The sequence below is a fragment of the Podarcis muralis genome, chromosome 5 (assembly GCF_964188315.1).
Source record: "Podarcis muralis chromosome 5, rPodMur119.hap1.1, whole genome shotgun sequence".
Classification (NCBI taxonomy): Eukaryota; Metazoa; Chordata; class Lepidosauria; order Squamata; family Lacertidae; genus Podarcis; species Podarcis muralis.
The window spans coordinates 24,763,348-24,778,083 of record NC_135659.1 but is presented as its reverse complement, the minus strand read 5'-3'; the positions used below and the strand labels follow the sequence as shown (position 1 = coordinate 24,778,083).

General features: G+C 44.0%; 1 protein-coding gene across 4 annotated transcripts in view; it reads right to left on the bottom strand.

Moving 5' to 3' along the window:
* COL11A1 (collagen type XI alpha 1 chain) overlaps window positions 1–14,736 on the bottom strand; it is a 257,133-nt gene that overhangs the window by 16,163 nt on the left and 226,234 nt on the right. For all 4 annotated transcript variants that reach the window (XM_077928425.1, XM_077928428.1, XM_077928426.1 and 1 more), the window contains 8 exons: window positions 7,057–7,110; window positions 5,661–5,768; window positions 5,513–5,566; window positions 2,508–2,561; window positions 2,222–2,329; window positions 1,161–1,214; window positions 1,014–1,049; window positions 849–902 (listed from right to left, as the gene is read on the bottom strand). In XM_077928425.1, coding sequence (XP_077784551.1) covers window positions 849–902; window positions 1,014–1,049; window positions 1,161–1,214; window positions 2,222–2,329; window positions 2,508–2,561; window positions 5,513–5,566; window positions 5,661–5,768; window positions 7,057–7,110 — 522 coding nt within the window. The remainder of the gene's footprint in view (window positions 1–848; window positions 903–1,013; window positions 1,050–1,160; window positions 1,215–2,221; window positions 2,330–2,507; window positions 2,562–5,512; window positions 5,567–5,660; window positions 5,769–7,056; window positions 7,111–14,736) is intronic.

Below are 14,736 nucleotides of genomic sequence, written 5' to 3'. Positions count from 1 at the left end.
AGGAGAAGGAAAGCCCAACAGCTACGTATTGTGGCCTAGCAACTCCCTTGTATTTGCAGAGACAGACAGACAGACAGACAGACAGACAGACAGACAGACAGACAGGAGTTTTACTGAGCCACTGTTTGGCTTCCATAGCTAATACTTATGATTATTAAAATTATTATAACTGACAGCTGAGTTGCATTTGGTCTGTGTCACACATTAGGTCCATAGACAAAGAGCTGATGAGGGTAATTGCTGTTTTGTATTTACAAACAAGTTGCACTTAAAAATCAGGCCAGAGTCAATGCTGCGTATCAGAAAATCAGTGCGTCCTTTATTTCACACCAATTTGATAACTTAGCCTGATATTACTGCTGGAGCATTTGCCTATGAAGTATGTGCTTCAAGTAGGCCTGATCAAATATTCACACACGGAAATGTGGACATTGACAGATTACCTATTAGTGTAACTTATAAAAGCCAATTTAAATGTTGGGTTTAAAATGTCAATAATTGCAAAGAGGGAGAGGGAGAAATCTTACGAGACTGCAAGCTCCGCATGAAACTCTCGCCAGTCCCTTCTATTTGATGTGTATCTAGTGTTCCCTGATTAAGCAAGTAAAATTTTCCACCCAGGCAATCCTAAAAATAAACAATGAATTTTGGTGACCTGTACAAATCAGGGAAATTTTCACCATTTCACTATTTTTTTCCATAAGTTGTTTACTGTTTTGCTAGTTGTAGAAAGTGGCAAGGAGCTATAGATTCACAGAACATGAATCCTCATCAAGAGGATGTGGTTTTCACCCAATAACTAGCATAACACTTGCAAAATTCATTGGGTAAGTATCCATTTTACTTACAGGAGGTCCAGGGGGTCCAGGTAAACCGCCATCACCCTTCTGACCACCAGGGCCCTATGAAGGAGTACATGGGAAACCGTATTAGTGGTCATTTTGCAACCAACTGGAACAAATAACCATCAGCAATGGAAAAAGAAAGATGAATTTGAGAGCAAAGTGACTTACTGTTGAACCTTTAGAGCCTTTGGGTCCTTGGGGTCCCTAAAAGAAAAAAGGAAAAGGTAGGTATCATTAGACGACGTTGCATTTGCCGAGGTGCAAATGTCAAAACTGATGGGCATGGCAGGAGACGTGCTGGGTGCGGCTACTTACAGGTAAGCCAGGTGGACCAGGAGGACCAAGTGGGCCAGCAGAACCAGGAATTCCCTTGAAAAAGAAGAGGTACAAAGTCAAGTTATTCTAGACACCCTCTGAAAGCTGAGAACCTGACTCTAGTGGTGCTAAAAATTACATAGACAGTGAGTTGCAAGTGAAACTGCTGGAGTTCTATCAAGGCTTGCTTGCTTGTTTTGTTTTGCATGATATGGATGAGAAATATTGAAAAACAGGGTTGTTGTTATTTGTAAGTATCAAAAGGATTGTAAGAACTAAGATTTCATTTAACCCACAAATCTCTTAAACAATTTGAAGGGTTGCACAAGAAAGCAAGCAGAAATTTGTTGGGTGTCGTTAGCGACATTGTGGCAAATGAGTGGGAAAAGAAAAAGAAATCTTCGAAACAGGCATAGGGTTAGGAAAAATTGGTATGTCACGCTGATGAATAAGCCAATAGCATTTAATCAGACAGAAATAATTAACACAGGCTCCCAATTACTGGCTTATGGGGATGGGGGAATGCCCCTAAATCTACTGTGATGATATGAGATCACTATTACTATTAAGGCTTTAATTTAACAGAAGGTACATTTGCAAACATCTTGTATACTACTCTTCTGTGTTTTGAGCTCATGGTTTTCTTTTTCTCTCTGTTGGTGTGGTCTTCTACAATTATTTTTGAACTATGTTTTCCAAAGTGTCCCCCCCCCCCCCGGTAACTGCACAAAAAAGTAGACACAACCCATGCAAGCTCTGCTGAAATGAAACAGAGCTGAGCTGCCCCCGGAGTATTTAATTGACATCTTTTAAAAGGAAAATAGCTCAGTAGTAAAATATAGGAGCTCACATTTCCCGGCTTTCCTTATTTAAAGAGTTTCCATTGTCAGAGCAGATTGTGGTTCTGCTATTCATCTGCCCTCATAAATCTAATTTTTTTTTCAGTGCTGAATAGATTTGTTCTATATACCCAGAACTATGCAAGAATATGCTAGTTTGGAGAGAGGCTGGAATGAACAGGAATGAAACCAATAAGAAAAGTGTGTGTGTGTTTTACTAACTCCGTCTCCTTTTGCTCCAGTGACTCCCTGGGGGCCCGGCAGACCCCTGTCACCCTTTTCTCCCTGTTCTCCTGGAGGCCCGATCAGACCAATCAAACCAGGATGCCCCTGGAAAATATCCAAATTAAAGATTGCGGTTAATTTTATTTTATTTTTTTTTTAAAAAAACAACTTTAAAAAATGAATGGGCTACACCAAATTTAAAACAAATAAATCATTAAATTATGAGAGTTCATAGATGCATCAAGTACTTTTTTGTTTGGGTTACATATTAATTTTCACACACCTTTTCACCCTTGGAACCTGGATCTCCTTTCAAGCCAGGCAAGCCAGGAGGACCCTGCGGATATCAAGGACAAGCCCGTTAAATGGAGACATGACTTTATTTTGTAATTTTGTGATATTTACCTGAACCACAAAAAGGCCCTACTGTGCAGGTATAATCACATCTTGCAGCATTCAATGGGCAATGTTGGAGCACGCACCGCAGGGCAAAAGGTGACCTTAAGCAATGTGGCCTTACAATGAGCGCAGATCGGAGTAGTTCATTGCACTAATGGCGTACGCCAATTTGAACCCACCTTAAATGACATTTAAAGGTCCCAGTCTGGTTCTGAAGAGACTGACTGATGCACGAACCATTTGAACAAGTTTTTGGTGTTCCTGTTTTCTTAGTTTTGCTTTCGGGCAGTTTTACCCACCCACCACCCGAGTGAATGGGGTGCATCTTCAATGCTCCTGAACCCTGAGAGCAGCACTCAACATTAGGGGCAGTGACAGGATTTAACCAGTGGAACCAGGATTTAACCAGTGGAACCAGTGGGTCTGGGAGGAAAATAGGCAAAATGTCCAGGATCTCTTGATCGATTTCTGCAAAAAAACTCAACAACCTTTGTGCCCTGAATTTTAGAAATAGAAATTTTAGAAACAAAATCCATGTTATCATCTCTGGCAATGCTGATTGCCTGCCAGGGAAATGGAATCCAGTTGCAAACACCCTCCCAAGGTCTCCTCCAACAGGTGATCAGCATTGTTGGATGAAAGCACTGATCAAATGTTCATCGAGGGGAAAAGAGGGAGATTGTTGAGTGTAACAGTGTGTGTGTGCATCTTAATCCACGACATGGAAGTCTGCATAAGTTCCCTCTAAGGATAGATGGTTTGAGACATTGTGGGACATTGCTTTGCCTGAGAATTTAAACCATCATAAGATGGTTCTAAGAGGGGTTACAAAATGAGTCCATTTGGATGTTATATGGTTTCTGTTTATATCTGCTATATATTTTGGAAAATGGTTTGTCTGTACATTTGTTTACTACAGGTTTTGCTGCCTCCTGAGATATTGTCACCAAATTTGGCATGAGGGTTCCAGAGGTGGGAGCAGTGGCCATTGATGTTTGGATGCTGTCTGCCATTTTGAATCAAGATGAGGATTGAAAACTAACTTTGGTGTGATTTTACCCCCCCCCCTTTTTTTGGCATTGGTTTGGCCGCCTCTTAAGATATCATTCCCAAACTTGCCGGACGGGTTCCCAAGGTGGGGGGTGGGGACCTGCAATAAGATTTGGTTGCTGGCTGTCATTTTGAATCAAGATGGTGGACCAAAACATGACTTTGGTGTGACTTCACCCAATTTTTGGCATGGCTTCAACTGCCTCTCAAGATGTTCCTGACATGGAAGTTTGCGGGGAGAGGGCGGGGGAACAGTCTTTGTTCATGCTTGGTCACCAAGAACCATATTGATTCAAGAAGGCAGGCTGATGGCAGACTTTGGTGTGACTTCGCCCATTTTTTGGCTAAGGTTTGGCCGACTCTCAAGTTATTGTTGTCAAATTTCCCACAAGTGTTCCCAAGGTGGGGGTGGAGGCCTGCCTCAACCTGGACCAAAATATAACTATGGATTGACTTCACCTGATCTTTGATGGGATAGGCCCAAACTCATCATCCATTTAAATACCACAATAGTTTTTGGTTTCTAAACATACCCAGGAAGCACTGGGCACCCCCCACTAATGCTTTATAAATAAAAACCATGTCCTGTATGTACCCCCAATGACACATGTCTCTATGTGGTGAGGTTACCTTATTGATATGTGACTCTTTTAATAATAATAATAATAATAATAATAATAATAATAATAATAATAAATTTTATTTATACCCCACTCTCCCCAGCCAAGGCCGGGCTCAGGGCAGCTAACAAACAATAATAAAAACAAGTTGAATGAAGACAACTTAAAAAGAAGATTAAAATACAACATTAAGACATTGAGACATTCTAAAATGTCCCTTCAAAGAATCTATTTTATTATGATGTCTGCAAAAATGTATTGAACCTTTTGTTAATTTTATTCCCACTGCACTAATGTGTCCCACACAGTTATTGTTCATTGTTTCACTGCTGTTTTTCTTGCTTGTTGTCTTCGAAAACTTAATAAATGCATCTTAATTTTTCCCTCAATCTGCAGAAGGAATGCTATTGATATTATTCGTATGGAATAATATTGGGGAAAGCCAAACTCAGGTCTACTAAGCTGCAACCCTAGACACACTTATAAGAATGTATGATAAGGACTCATTGAGCATCTGCTTGTGATGATCTGAGGGGCTGGGAATAGGGATCTGAAGTGACTTGGGCTGCAATCATATACAAGCTTACCTGGAAGTAACCCTACTGAATTCAGTGGGACTTACTTCAAAGTAAACAAACATAGGGTTGGGCTCTGAGTGCATTCTGACTGCTGGTTGCCTGCTGGCAGCAGACATCTGTGAAATCTTTGTATTGTTAGGAATGGTAAGTGACCTCTTCAACCAACTGCAGATTGAAAACAGCCCTAACTCTTCATGTGCAAAAACATTATTCAGTGTGTATCTTTTCCATTTCTTCTTTAGGATATCATTAGATGCAGAAAGCCCAGGCAAATACATAATTCATGGACAAAAAGTGAAATAGCGATGGTACATTTTCTTTTTTAAAGGCTTCTGAGATGCAGAACACAATTTTCACCTGCAGCATGTTCTGTCCTCCTACTTTATCTTAGGTTTGGTATTCTCCTCACAGATGCAGTCCATTGGAAATAGCATGGAGTCAGCATCTACGGCAAAGTTCAATCTGAACTTTAAGAGTAACCAAAGTTTAAATTTTTCAGGATGTGTGACAAATCGTTAATACTTCTCCCCCCACCGTTTCCAGCTACAAAATCCAGCAGAAATGCCCAACTTGGTCTGTAACAGTTAGCATCCCTAAGGAAACTTTGTTTAATCAAAAGCCCCATAAGGAAAGGTGCTCACCATGGGACCTGGAGGACCATCTTGACCCGGTGCTCCAGGTAGGCCTTGTTCTCCCTATAGGAAAAACAAATTAGGATTTTTTAGGTAAGAGCATATCATGGAAGACAAGAAGCGAGAGATGCTAACATGTTGCAGTCAATGTACTCACCACGGGGCCAGGAATACCCCGAAGACCTTCTGGACCAGGTTTCCCTGAAGGACCTTGAGGTCCAACTGGGCCTGTTTTTCCTGGAGCACCTTCTGAACCAGGCTCCCCCTACAAAACAGGTAAAGTGATGTCAATGGATTGTCTGGCATTGCATTTAAAGATGAAAAAACAGAGTGTGAGAAGGGATTGGTCAGCCTGTGTTCTTATGCGTTCAGAGGATCAGGGTACAATGTATTGGCACAGTTTTTTCCCCATTTTTCTGTCCAAATTCTCTGCCCTAGGTAACCTTGCTTGTCCCAAATGTAACTGGAAGGAAACCCCATTGTATAAATTCTCTTTAAACTTCAGAAGAACTGTGACTAGGCAAAACAGGTACAGTGGTACCTCGGGTAAAGTACTTAATTCGTTCTGGAGGTCCGTTCTTAACCTGAAACTGTTCTTAACCTGAAGCACCACTTTAGCTAATGGGGCCTCCCGCTGCTGCCGTGCCGCCAGAGCACGATTTCTGTTCTCATCCTGAAGCAAAGTTCTTAACCTGAAGCACTATTTCTGGGTTAGTGGAGTCTGTAACCTGAAGCGTATGTAACCTGAAGCGTATGTAACCCGAGGTACCACTGTATTTGAAAACATGTATCTCCTGTGCACACTTTCAATGTGTCCATGACTGGCTGTGGTTCAAATGCATCTAGAGCCATGCATCTTAAAGTATGGTGCGCTTCTCAAACTAAAGGAAGGGCACTGGACATTCTTCCATGGCCTCTCCTCCCCATTCCTCAATTTGTATGCATTTTTAGATCAGAACAAGAAGGGTGTGAATATGGAGGATTTCCTGCCAGTTACAATGATCTTTTGTGTTACTGCCTTTGTGGAACTGCTGTAGGAAGGAGCTATCTTCTCTGTGTTGTGGAGGTGCAGAAATGCTGTGTGTCAGTCCACATAGTCCTGCTCTTCCTATTTTCTTCTAGCATGCCTAGCCCAAGATGTGGGCTAACTGTGAACACCACCAGTCAGGTGTCAATCTTTATTTTGTCGCCAGAACCCTGTTTATCATCCGATAATTGCAAATTGCAAATTCAATCGCAAATACAGTGTGGAACATGGATACAATGCGTGTAGGCTTCTTATCACGTGGCCACTAATAAGGGGCAAACTGAGACTGTAATAAGCCTCTGGCTTTATAATTACCAGCTCATCTTTTCATGTGCATTGGCCCCGTGCACAGTTAGAAAAGAAAGTAAGCAAATATCATTTACACTTGACTTAGGATGCTAAGGGGCAAGAAGCTAGGAGCATGAAAAGAAAAGGCAATTTCTCTGCAGCTGACACCAACCACAGCATGCACTTTGGAGGAAAAAACAACACGCTATTTTTGTAGCATAAAACGCATCAATTTTACCTTTGCTCCTTTTTCACCCTGCCTTCCTTCGGCACCAGCTGCTCCTGGAGGACCCTGTCACAACAGGATAAAAGTTATGTGTGCAGGATATCTGCCGGCTCACAAATAGAGTTGGTTATAAAACATACATCAAACTGAAGAAAAGTATGTTTAGTTTAGATTTGGTCAAATACTAGTGAATGATAAAAGTAAGGAAATGAATCAACTGCAAAACTGAGCTGGTCGCTTTGCTAAAAATCCAAGGTACAATTGTTGCTGGAAGGTCAAAGGCTCGATAAAATTAGAAATACAAGAAAGGTACAGGATAACATAAGTAGTTGTAGCAGTAGTAAAAAAAAATAAGATCTCAAGCTTACACTTCAGTTTAAAGCAACCACAATCAACAATCAGAGGTGGAGGAACAGATAAAACAAACATAAAATCAGTAATTAAAAACCCCAGATAGCCTACTTATGGCTCCCTTTGCAGTGGCAAACTAAAATCCTACAAAGGCTTAGGCAAACAGTTAAGTTTTTATTTGATGCTGAAATGCTAGCCATATCAGTGCCAGTCATGCTCCCAGAAGGAGGGCATTCTGTAATCAGGGTGCCACCATGCAGAAGACACTGCCTGATGTCATCATGACCCCATGGACAGCATCCTGCTAGAACTATGAGCCTAGGGAGCCTAACCCTGGGAGAGGCTAACACTGGGAGAGGCTTTGCTTCAGATAACTGGGTCCCAAGTTGTTTACGGCTAATTAAAGGTTGATACCTGCACTTTGGGACCCAGGTGGTGCTGTGGGTTAAACCACAGAGCCTAGGACTTGCCGATCAGAAAGTTGGCGGTTTGAACCCCCGCAACGCGGTGAGCTCCCGTTGCTCGGTCCCTGCTCCTGCCAACCTAGCAGTCCGAAAGCACGTCAAAGTGCAAGTAGATAAATAGGTACCACTCCGGCGGGAAGGTAAACAGTGTTTCTGTGTGCTGCTCTGGTTCTCCAGAAGTGGCTTAGTCATGCTGGCCACATGACCCGGAAGCTGTACGCCAGCTCCCTCAGCCAATAAAGCGAGATGAGTGCCACAACCCCAGAGTCGGTCACGACTGGACCTAATGGTCAGGGGTCCCTTTACCTTTACCTTTACCTGCACTTTAAATTCCACCCAGAAACATATAGGTAGCCAATGGAGATCTTTCAGAAAGAACTGAAGGCAGTTCTTCATTCCAAATCCTGTTCTTCCTTCTGAGCAATTGTACAGTGGTATTGAATGGATACCTGACGAAGGCTGCGTGATAATTCCCGGTCCACGTTTTTCAGCCTGGGAAATTTGCATGCTGTGCTTTACACACAAATCTCCCAAGGAGGCATTATCTGATTAGATATGAGCCTGTGTCTCCTCGGGGAAGCAGCCAACCCCGGGCACATTAGGGCAGCCCACTGCCAACCCCTGGACCTGCTGCCAATCCTCACCATGCTTGCTTGACTGTAAGAAGGAAAGAAAGTGAGAGGCAGAAATATTGCCTGCTCACTTGTCTACTATGTCCCTCTGAGCAGCAATGACTGATCCCCGCATAAAAATGGGGGGCACCCTTTGTGTCGACGCGCACAGCCCCTGGATCTGGAGCAGCTCCATCAGCATAGGCTTGGCTTCGCCTTCCCTCAGGTGGGATACCTGGAGGTCTCCGCCTACCTCAGTCAGTTGTCCAATCCCGCCTGGGGGAAGCGTTGCCAAGGAGACCAGGCCAGGTAGGGGAGGGACTACCTGCCCACACAATAGAGGGAGGATCTTACCTGGGAATCCTCACTTGGCTCCAGAGCTTCTCCCACCCTACCCACCCTCAGTTAATGTCTTATTTTGCAGGTTAACTTTTCTTCACAGGTTTTGCAGGTTAACTTTTCTTCACAGGTATGCGGGCGCTGCTACGTTAAGGTCGCTGTTAAAGGGCCAGAAAGGAATTCCCCTGCATTGGCAGGTTTTGCCTCTCCTGTAGCAAAACATCACAATTTTGGCGGAATCAGGCCTTGGGCGGAATCCTTTAGTCCATCTTCCTCTTTGCGGCGGCGATACCAGGGTTCCCCGTTAAAGGGGTTTCTGAAGGGAGGCTTTGACCGTACACCGAAAGGTCGTCATTGCTCTCCCCTGCATCTCCGCCTGTCCACGCAATGATAACTTGCCTGATTGGAAGGATGGCTGCAGAGGGAGGAGGAGATGTTTCTGTCAATGCCAAGTTTGGGGAGGTGCAGGTCCCACTGAGGATATTGCCAAAGCCTTTGTTGTACTATCCCACATAGTTAAATTCTAGAAAACCAACACTACCAGTCTTTGTCAGCAAAAACACAAAACAGTGCTGGGGTGTGTTAAAGATGAATTGATTGATAATGTTGCGGCATGCATTATTTTATTTTATTTTTTGCAGGGAATAGCTTGCGCCACACACAATGAATTTAAAATATGTAAAGGAAGTAAGATGATCTCCGCAGCACAAATGAAATGAAAAGCAGCTCTTTCGGAAGGAAGGAGAAAACAGCCGTTCATCCATCTTCAAATGGAAAATACACGGGAGTGCCATCGCAGCAAATGAGCAAACACATTTAAAATAAGGGACCACTTTTAAGAGTATGACTTTTAGAATGTACCATATGTCCAATAATTGTCTATTCTTATCATGACAATGTCAGCCAGGGCCGGATTTAGGTTTGATGAGGCCCTAAGCTACTGAAGGTAATGGGGCCCTTTATATGTCCAGCTGTCCTTTGTCAACAACAGATTGTCACTTTTTGTTGTTGTTGAATATATGCTATATGGTAATTTATGGACCTAATAGGTATCTAAAGCCATTTGCACATAACAAAATATGGATTTCATCAAAGTAATTGTTGAACTGAAATATAATTAAGAAGTATATTAATAGTGAAATACGATAATTATTAAGCTCCAACTGTATGTAGGTTTTATTTGTTTTTTTATATTATATTTTGGAAATGTACATCCAGTTTTTTCCCCTTTAATTTTTTTTGGGGGGCCCCAAGAGAGTGGGGCCCTAAGCTATAGCTTGTTTAGCTTATATGTAAATCCAGCACTGATGTCACCGCCGATGCCTGTGCTGAGTTCAATGAGAGTTTGCAATCTCTAACGTCTTCTCCCTTGGGTGCATGCATGCATCTGGACAGCTGGATAGAGCTAGTGGCACTGCAGTTCTTAAAAGACTTCAAAGAGTGGGATTGCTTCATTCCTTCCATGATGCATACACTGTAGTAAAGCTGACGAGTTCAACATCTTATCAGTAAGAACACTTTTAATGAGCAGTGGCTGCATCAGGGCCTTTCGTCTTTGATACTCCTGAAAGGTTACATTGAGGTATTGGTGAAGAAGGCCATAGGACATGTGATATGACATCAGCAATAGCCCCTTCTTAAAATTAAACAAATTCTTGTCTGCCATGCCGTATCTAAAGCCTGATTCACACAAGCAAACATTGGTGTCGTGAATCCCTTTAAATGCAGCCACATGAAAACTGTTCCATGCAACAACAACAATAATAACTAATAATAATTTATTATTTATACCTCGCCCATCTGGCTGGGTTTCCCTAGCCACTCTGGGCGGCTTCCAACAACTGTTCATGTGTAACATTTTAATGGTTTCAGCTGCTGCATAAGAATGGAGCTCCCCACAGATTGTGTCCATCAATCTGCAGCTGATTTGTATGAACCAGGTGCCTTCATTATTATTGTTTCTATGCTGAATTGATCTAAATGTATTCCCCTTCTGAAATTCAGAATTCCTCCCACTACAAGACACGCTTCACACATTACAACAGGTCCTCACTTTGACCCTTATTCTCTTGCCAGATTCTCAGACTGCTTTGCACCGTCCATAGTCATGCCTCACACTACATCAGAAAGGTCTGGTGATCTGCATTGCAAAAATTCCTTAGATCATGTGGAAACTTTCCACGTAAGCCCCACCACAGCAGATGCCAGGATGGAAAGAACCTACATGATCCTAGAGACCTATGTCAGACATTAGTCATGTAATTTGGGAACCATGACCAAGACATGCATGGGAGAGGCTCCTGGTTTCCCATGTTGCATGTACCTTCATTGGAAAGCTGAGGTTGGCTAAAGCTCCTTGGTGTACATCCAGCACCAAACCCCAGCAAACAAATGAGATACCAATAATCCAGATCTCCTGAGCATGTGTTTCTCTGCCTGCAGCATGTACTGAGAACGGCTCCATACAAAATTGCCTATGAAACAGAACCACCACCACCAAACATTGTAGTCAATGGCAGGGCCATCTTTAGCATATATGCTGCCGGCGCACAAAGATCCGCCCAGCACCCCCAAATTTAGTTTAGCCTCCAAATTAACTTTTACTATGCCTTATGTCACCATTATCATTTGATAAATAGCACTCACGCCTGCATGGCTCCAAAAGGAGTTTTCGTGTGTGTGTGTTTTGTTTAAATCCAGCTTTTCCAAAGAAGACAAAGAACACATTGGGAGTTGGTGTAAAGACTCCACGCATGTGCTTACGGTCATAGGGGGGTGTCTGAAAGATGAGATGAGCGGGCATTGTGCACATGCCCCGCGGAGGACCTTAATAATATAATAATAATAATAATATCTTTATTGTCATTGCCCCCTCTCGGGGACAACGAAATTACTTGGCTGCTCCATCCACCCAGGTAGGGCACTCCACACAAAATCAAATCAACTATAAAAACACTAATTAAAACAATACAGTATAAAACAGCAAGGAAGATTAGATGACTTTCAAAGTCCAGGCTTCCCATTCAGGGCCGAGATCGCTCTGGAGAAGAAGCTGTTCTTAAGACGGCTTGTTCTTGTCTTCATCGTCCTGTATCTCCGTCCCGACGGCAGGAGCTCGAAGAGACAGTGACCAGGATGCGATGGATCTTTTACTATGTCCAGTGCCTTCCTATGGCACCTTGTGGCATAAATCTGCTCTAAGGTGGAGAGTGGGCAGCCAACAATGCTCTCTGCTGCCTTAACAACTCTGCACAACCCCAACCTGTCCCGGGTAGTACAGCTTCCATACCACACACATAAGCCATAGGTGAGCACGCTCTCAATGGCACAGTGATAGAAGGCAAGCAGCAGTTTCTGCGGAAGATGGTTTTTCCTTAGAATTCTCAAAAAGTACAGTCTCTGCTGCGCCTTCTTCACAAGCCCCCTTGTGTTGACACTCCAGGACAGATCCTCTTGTAATTCAATGCCCAAAAATCTGAACGTTGTTACCCTCTCCACACAGACCCCATCAAGCAAAAGTGGCTGGACATTGCTCTTCTGTCTCCTGAAGTCCACCACAAGCTCCTTTGTCTTCCTTGTATTTATGAGCAAGTTGTTAGCTCTGCACCACTCTGTCAGCCGCTCCACCTCATCTCTATAGTCCATTTCACCCTCCCTTTCAGAGATGAGCCCAATCACGGTTGTGTCATCTGCAAATTTGACAACCCTATTACTAGGGTGAGCAGCGACACAATCGTACGTGTAGAGAGTATAAAGGAGTGGGCTGAGTACGCATCCCTGTGGTGTTCCTGTGTTAGTCCTAAGCATACTAGAGGTATAAGGGCCCAACCGAACCCTCTGGGGGCGGTCTGACAAAAAGTCCAATATCCACCCACAAAGTGATAACGGAAGCCCCAGATCTTCCAGTTTAGACATCAGACGTTGTGGTAGAATGGTATTAAATGCCGAGCTGAAATCTAAAAAAGGTCCATAAACAGCAACACCCTCGTGGTCCCGGGCCCTAAGGAAGTCAGATTAGCCTCAACCACGGCCAGGGCCTTTTCAACACTGGCTCCGGCCTGGTGGAACGCTCTGTCTCATGAGACCAGGGCCCTGCAGGATCTGATTTCTTTCCACAGGGCCTGTAAGACAGATTTGTTCCACCTGACCTTTGGCTTGGAACCAGCCTGATCCCCTCCCCCTCTTTCCCTTTCCTTCTGTGATGGAACCCCTATTTGGGGACTTCCCTGGCTTTTCTGGCCCACATAGGACCAGAAGGTCAAAGGTCTGGAAACGATGCCTTATGAGGAATGGCTAAGGGAGCTGGGCATGTTTAGCCTGGAGAAGAGGAGGTTAAGGGGTGATATGATAGCCATGTTCAAATATATAAAAGGATGTCACATAGAGGAGGGAGAAATGTTGTTTTCTGCTGCTCCAGAGAAGCGGACATGGAGCAATGGATCCAAACTACCAGAAAGAAGATTCCACCTAAACATTAGGAAGAACTTCCTGACAGTAAGAGCTGTTCGACAGTGGAATTTGCTGCCAAGGAGTGTGGTGGAGTCTCCTTCTTTGGAGGTCTTTAAGCAGAGGCTTGACAACCATATGTCAGGAGTGCTCTGATGGTGTTTCCTGCTTGGCAGGGGGTTGGACTCGATGGCCCTTGTGGTCTATTCCAAATCTATGATTCTATGATTCTAGGACCAGTCTGGATAGTTAGCCTTGGTGAAGATTTGACATCCCCCCCCCAAAAAAAAACAGGTTTTGACCTGGGCTTCCACTGAAAGTAGTATTTTAATCTTGTTGTTAAGTTGTATTTTAATCAATTGTTTTTATACCTGATGTTAGCCGTCCTGAGCCTGGTCTTGGCCAGGAAGGGCGGGGTATAAATAAAATTAAATAATAATAATAATACGTGGGAGAGCTGTCTCGGGCAGCCTTTCATTGTGGGAGCAACCTTATTTCTAGAGGAGCTGGGAGGGCCCCCGTGAGCGCACATATACGAGTTCTTCTTCCGTAGCCTGTGCATGCTCCCGTCACTAGAAAGGCGCGTTCTCTTTCTGTCTGTCTCTCCCTCTTGCCTGTCACTCCCCCTCCTCCTGGTTTTGGTGAGCGAAACTTTCCAGAGAGCTCTCCCCGAAGCAGCATTAGCAGGCAGGCGGCGCAAGATCAGTCATGTCAAAGGTGCCACTGATCCCGCTGCTGCATAGCAGCTCAACACTTAGGCGGCTTCAGCGGCGGGTGCCTGGCGCCCGCCAGATTTCGATGCCCGGGTGCCCCACACCCCTTGCACCCCCCAGGTAAAGATGGCCCTGGTCAATGGAGAAGCCTTGGCTCCCCCCAACTCCAGACTCACAATGGGTGGTCAGTAGGATTTAATAAGAGCTTAGTAAAAAAATTCCTTTAATGCACTGCCCATTCCAATTTCATTTGCTTATCAACAGCAACAATGTAAATTTCCCCAAATTGGATTAAACCATATGGGGATACGCTGGGGGCAATAATAAGGGGACATAGGAGTCAACTCCCAGGGGATGTGGGGCTTTGACCCCCACAATAAAATATTTGAGGAGGCTGAGCCCCCACAAACTTTGTGGGCATTCCCATTCAAATGTTGTGTATACACTGCGTTATGTAATCAATTGCATTGGGCGGGGCCTACCTGGGCCCCCATAATATTTTATTCAAGTTGGCACCCCTGTAAGAGGGAGAACATTTTCTCTTAAGGCTTTGCCACTTACTTAGTTACTTAGGCATCTTTTTTTAAAAAAATGTAAACTTAACAATGTAGAGAGCCAGTGGAGAGCCAGTGTGGTGTAGTGGTTAAGAGCAGTAGTCTCGTAATCTGGGGAACCAGGTTCGCGTCTCCGCTCCTCCACATGCAGCTGCTGGGTGACCTTGGGCCAGTCACACTTCTCTGAAGTCTCTCAGCCTCACTCACCTCACAG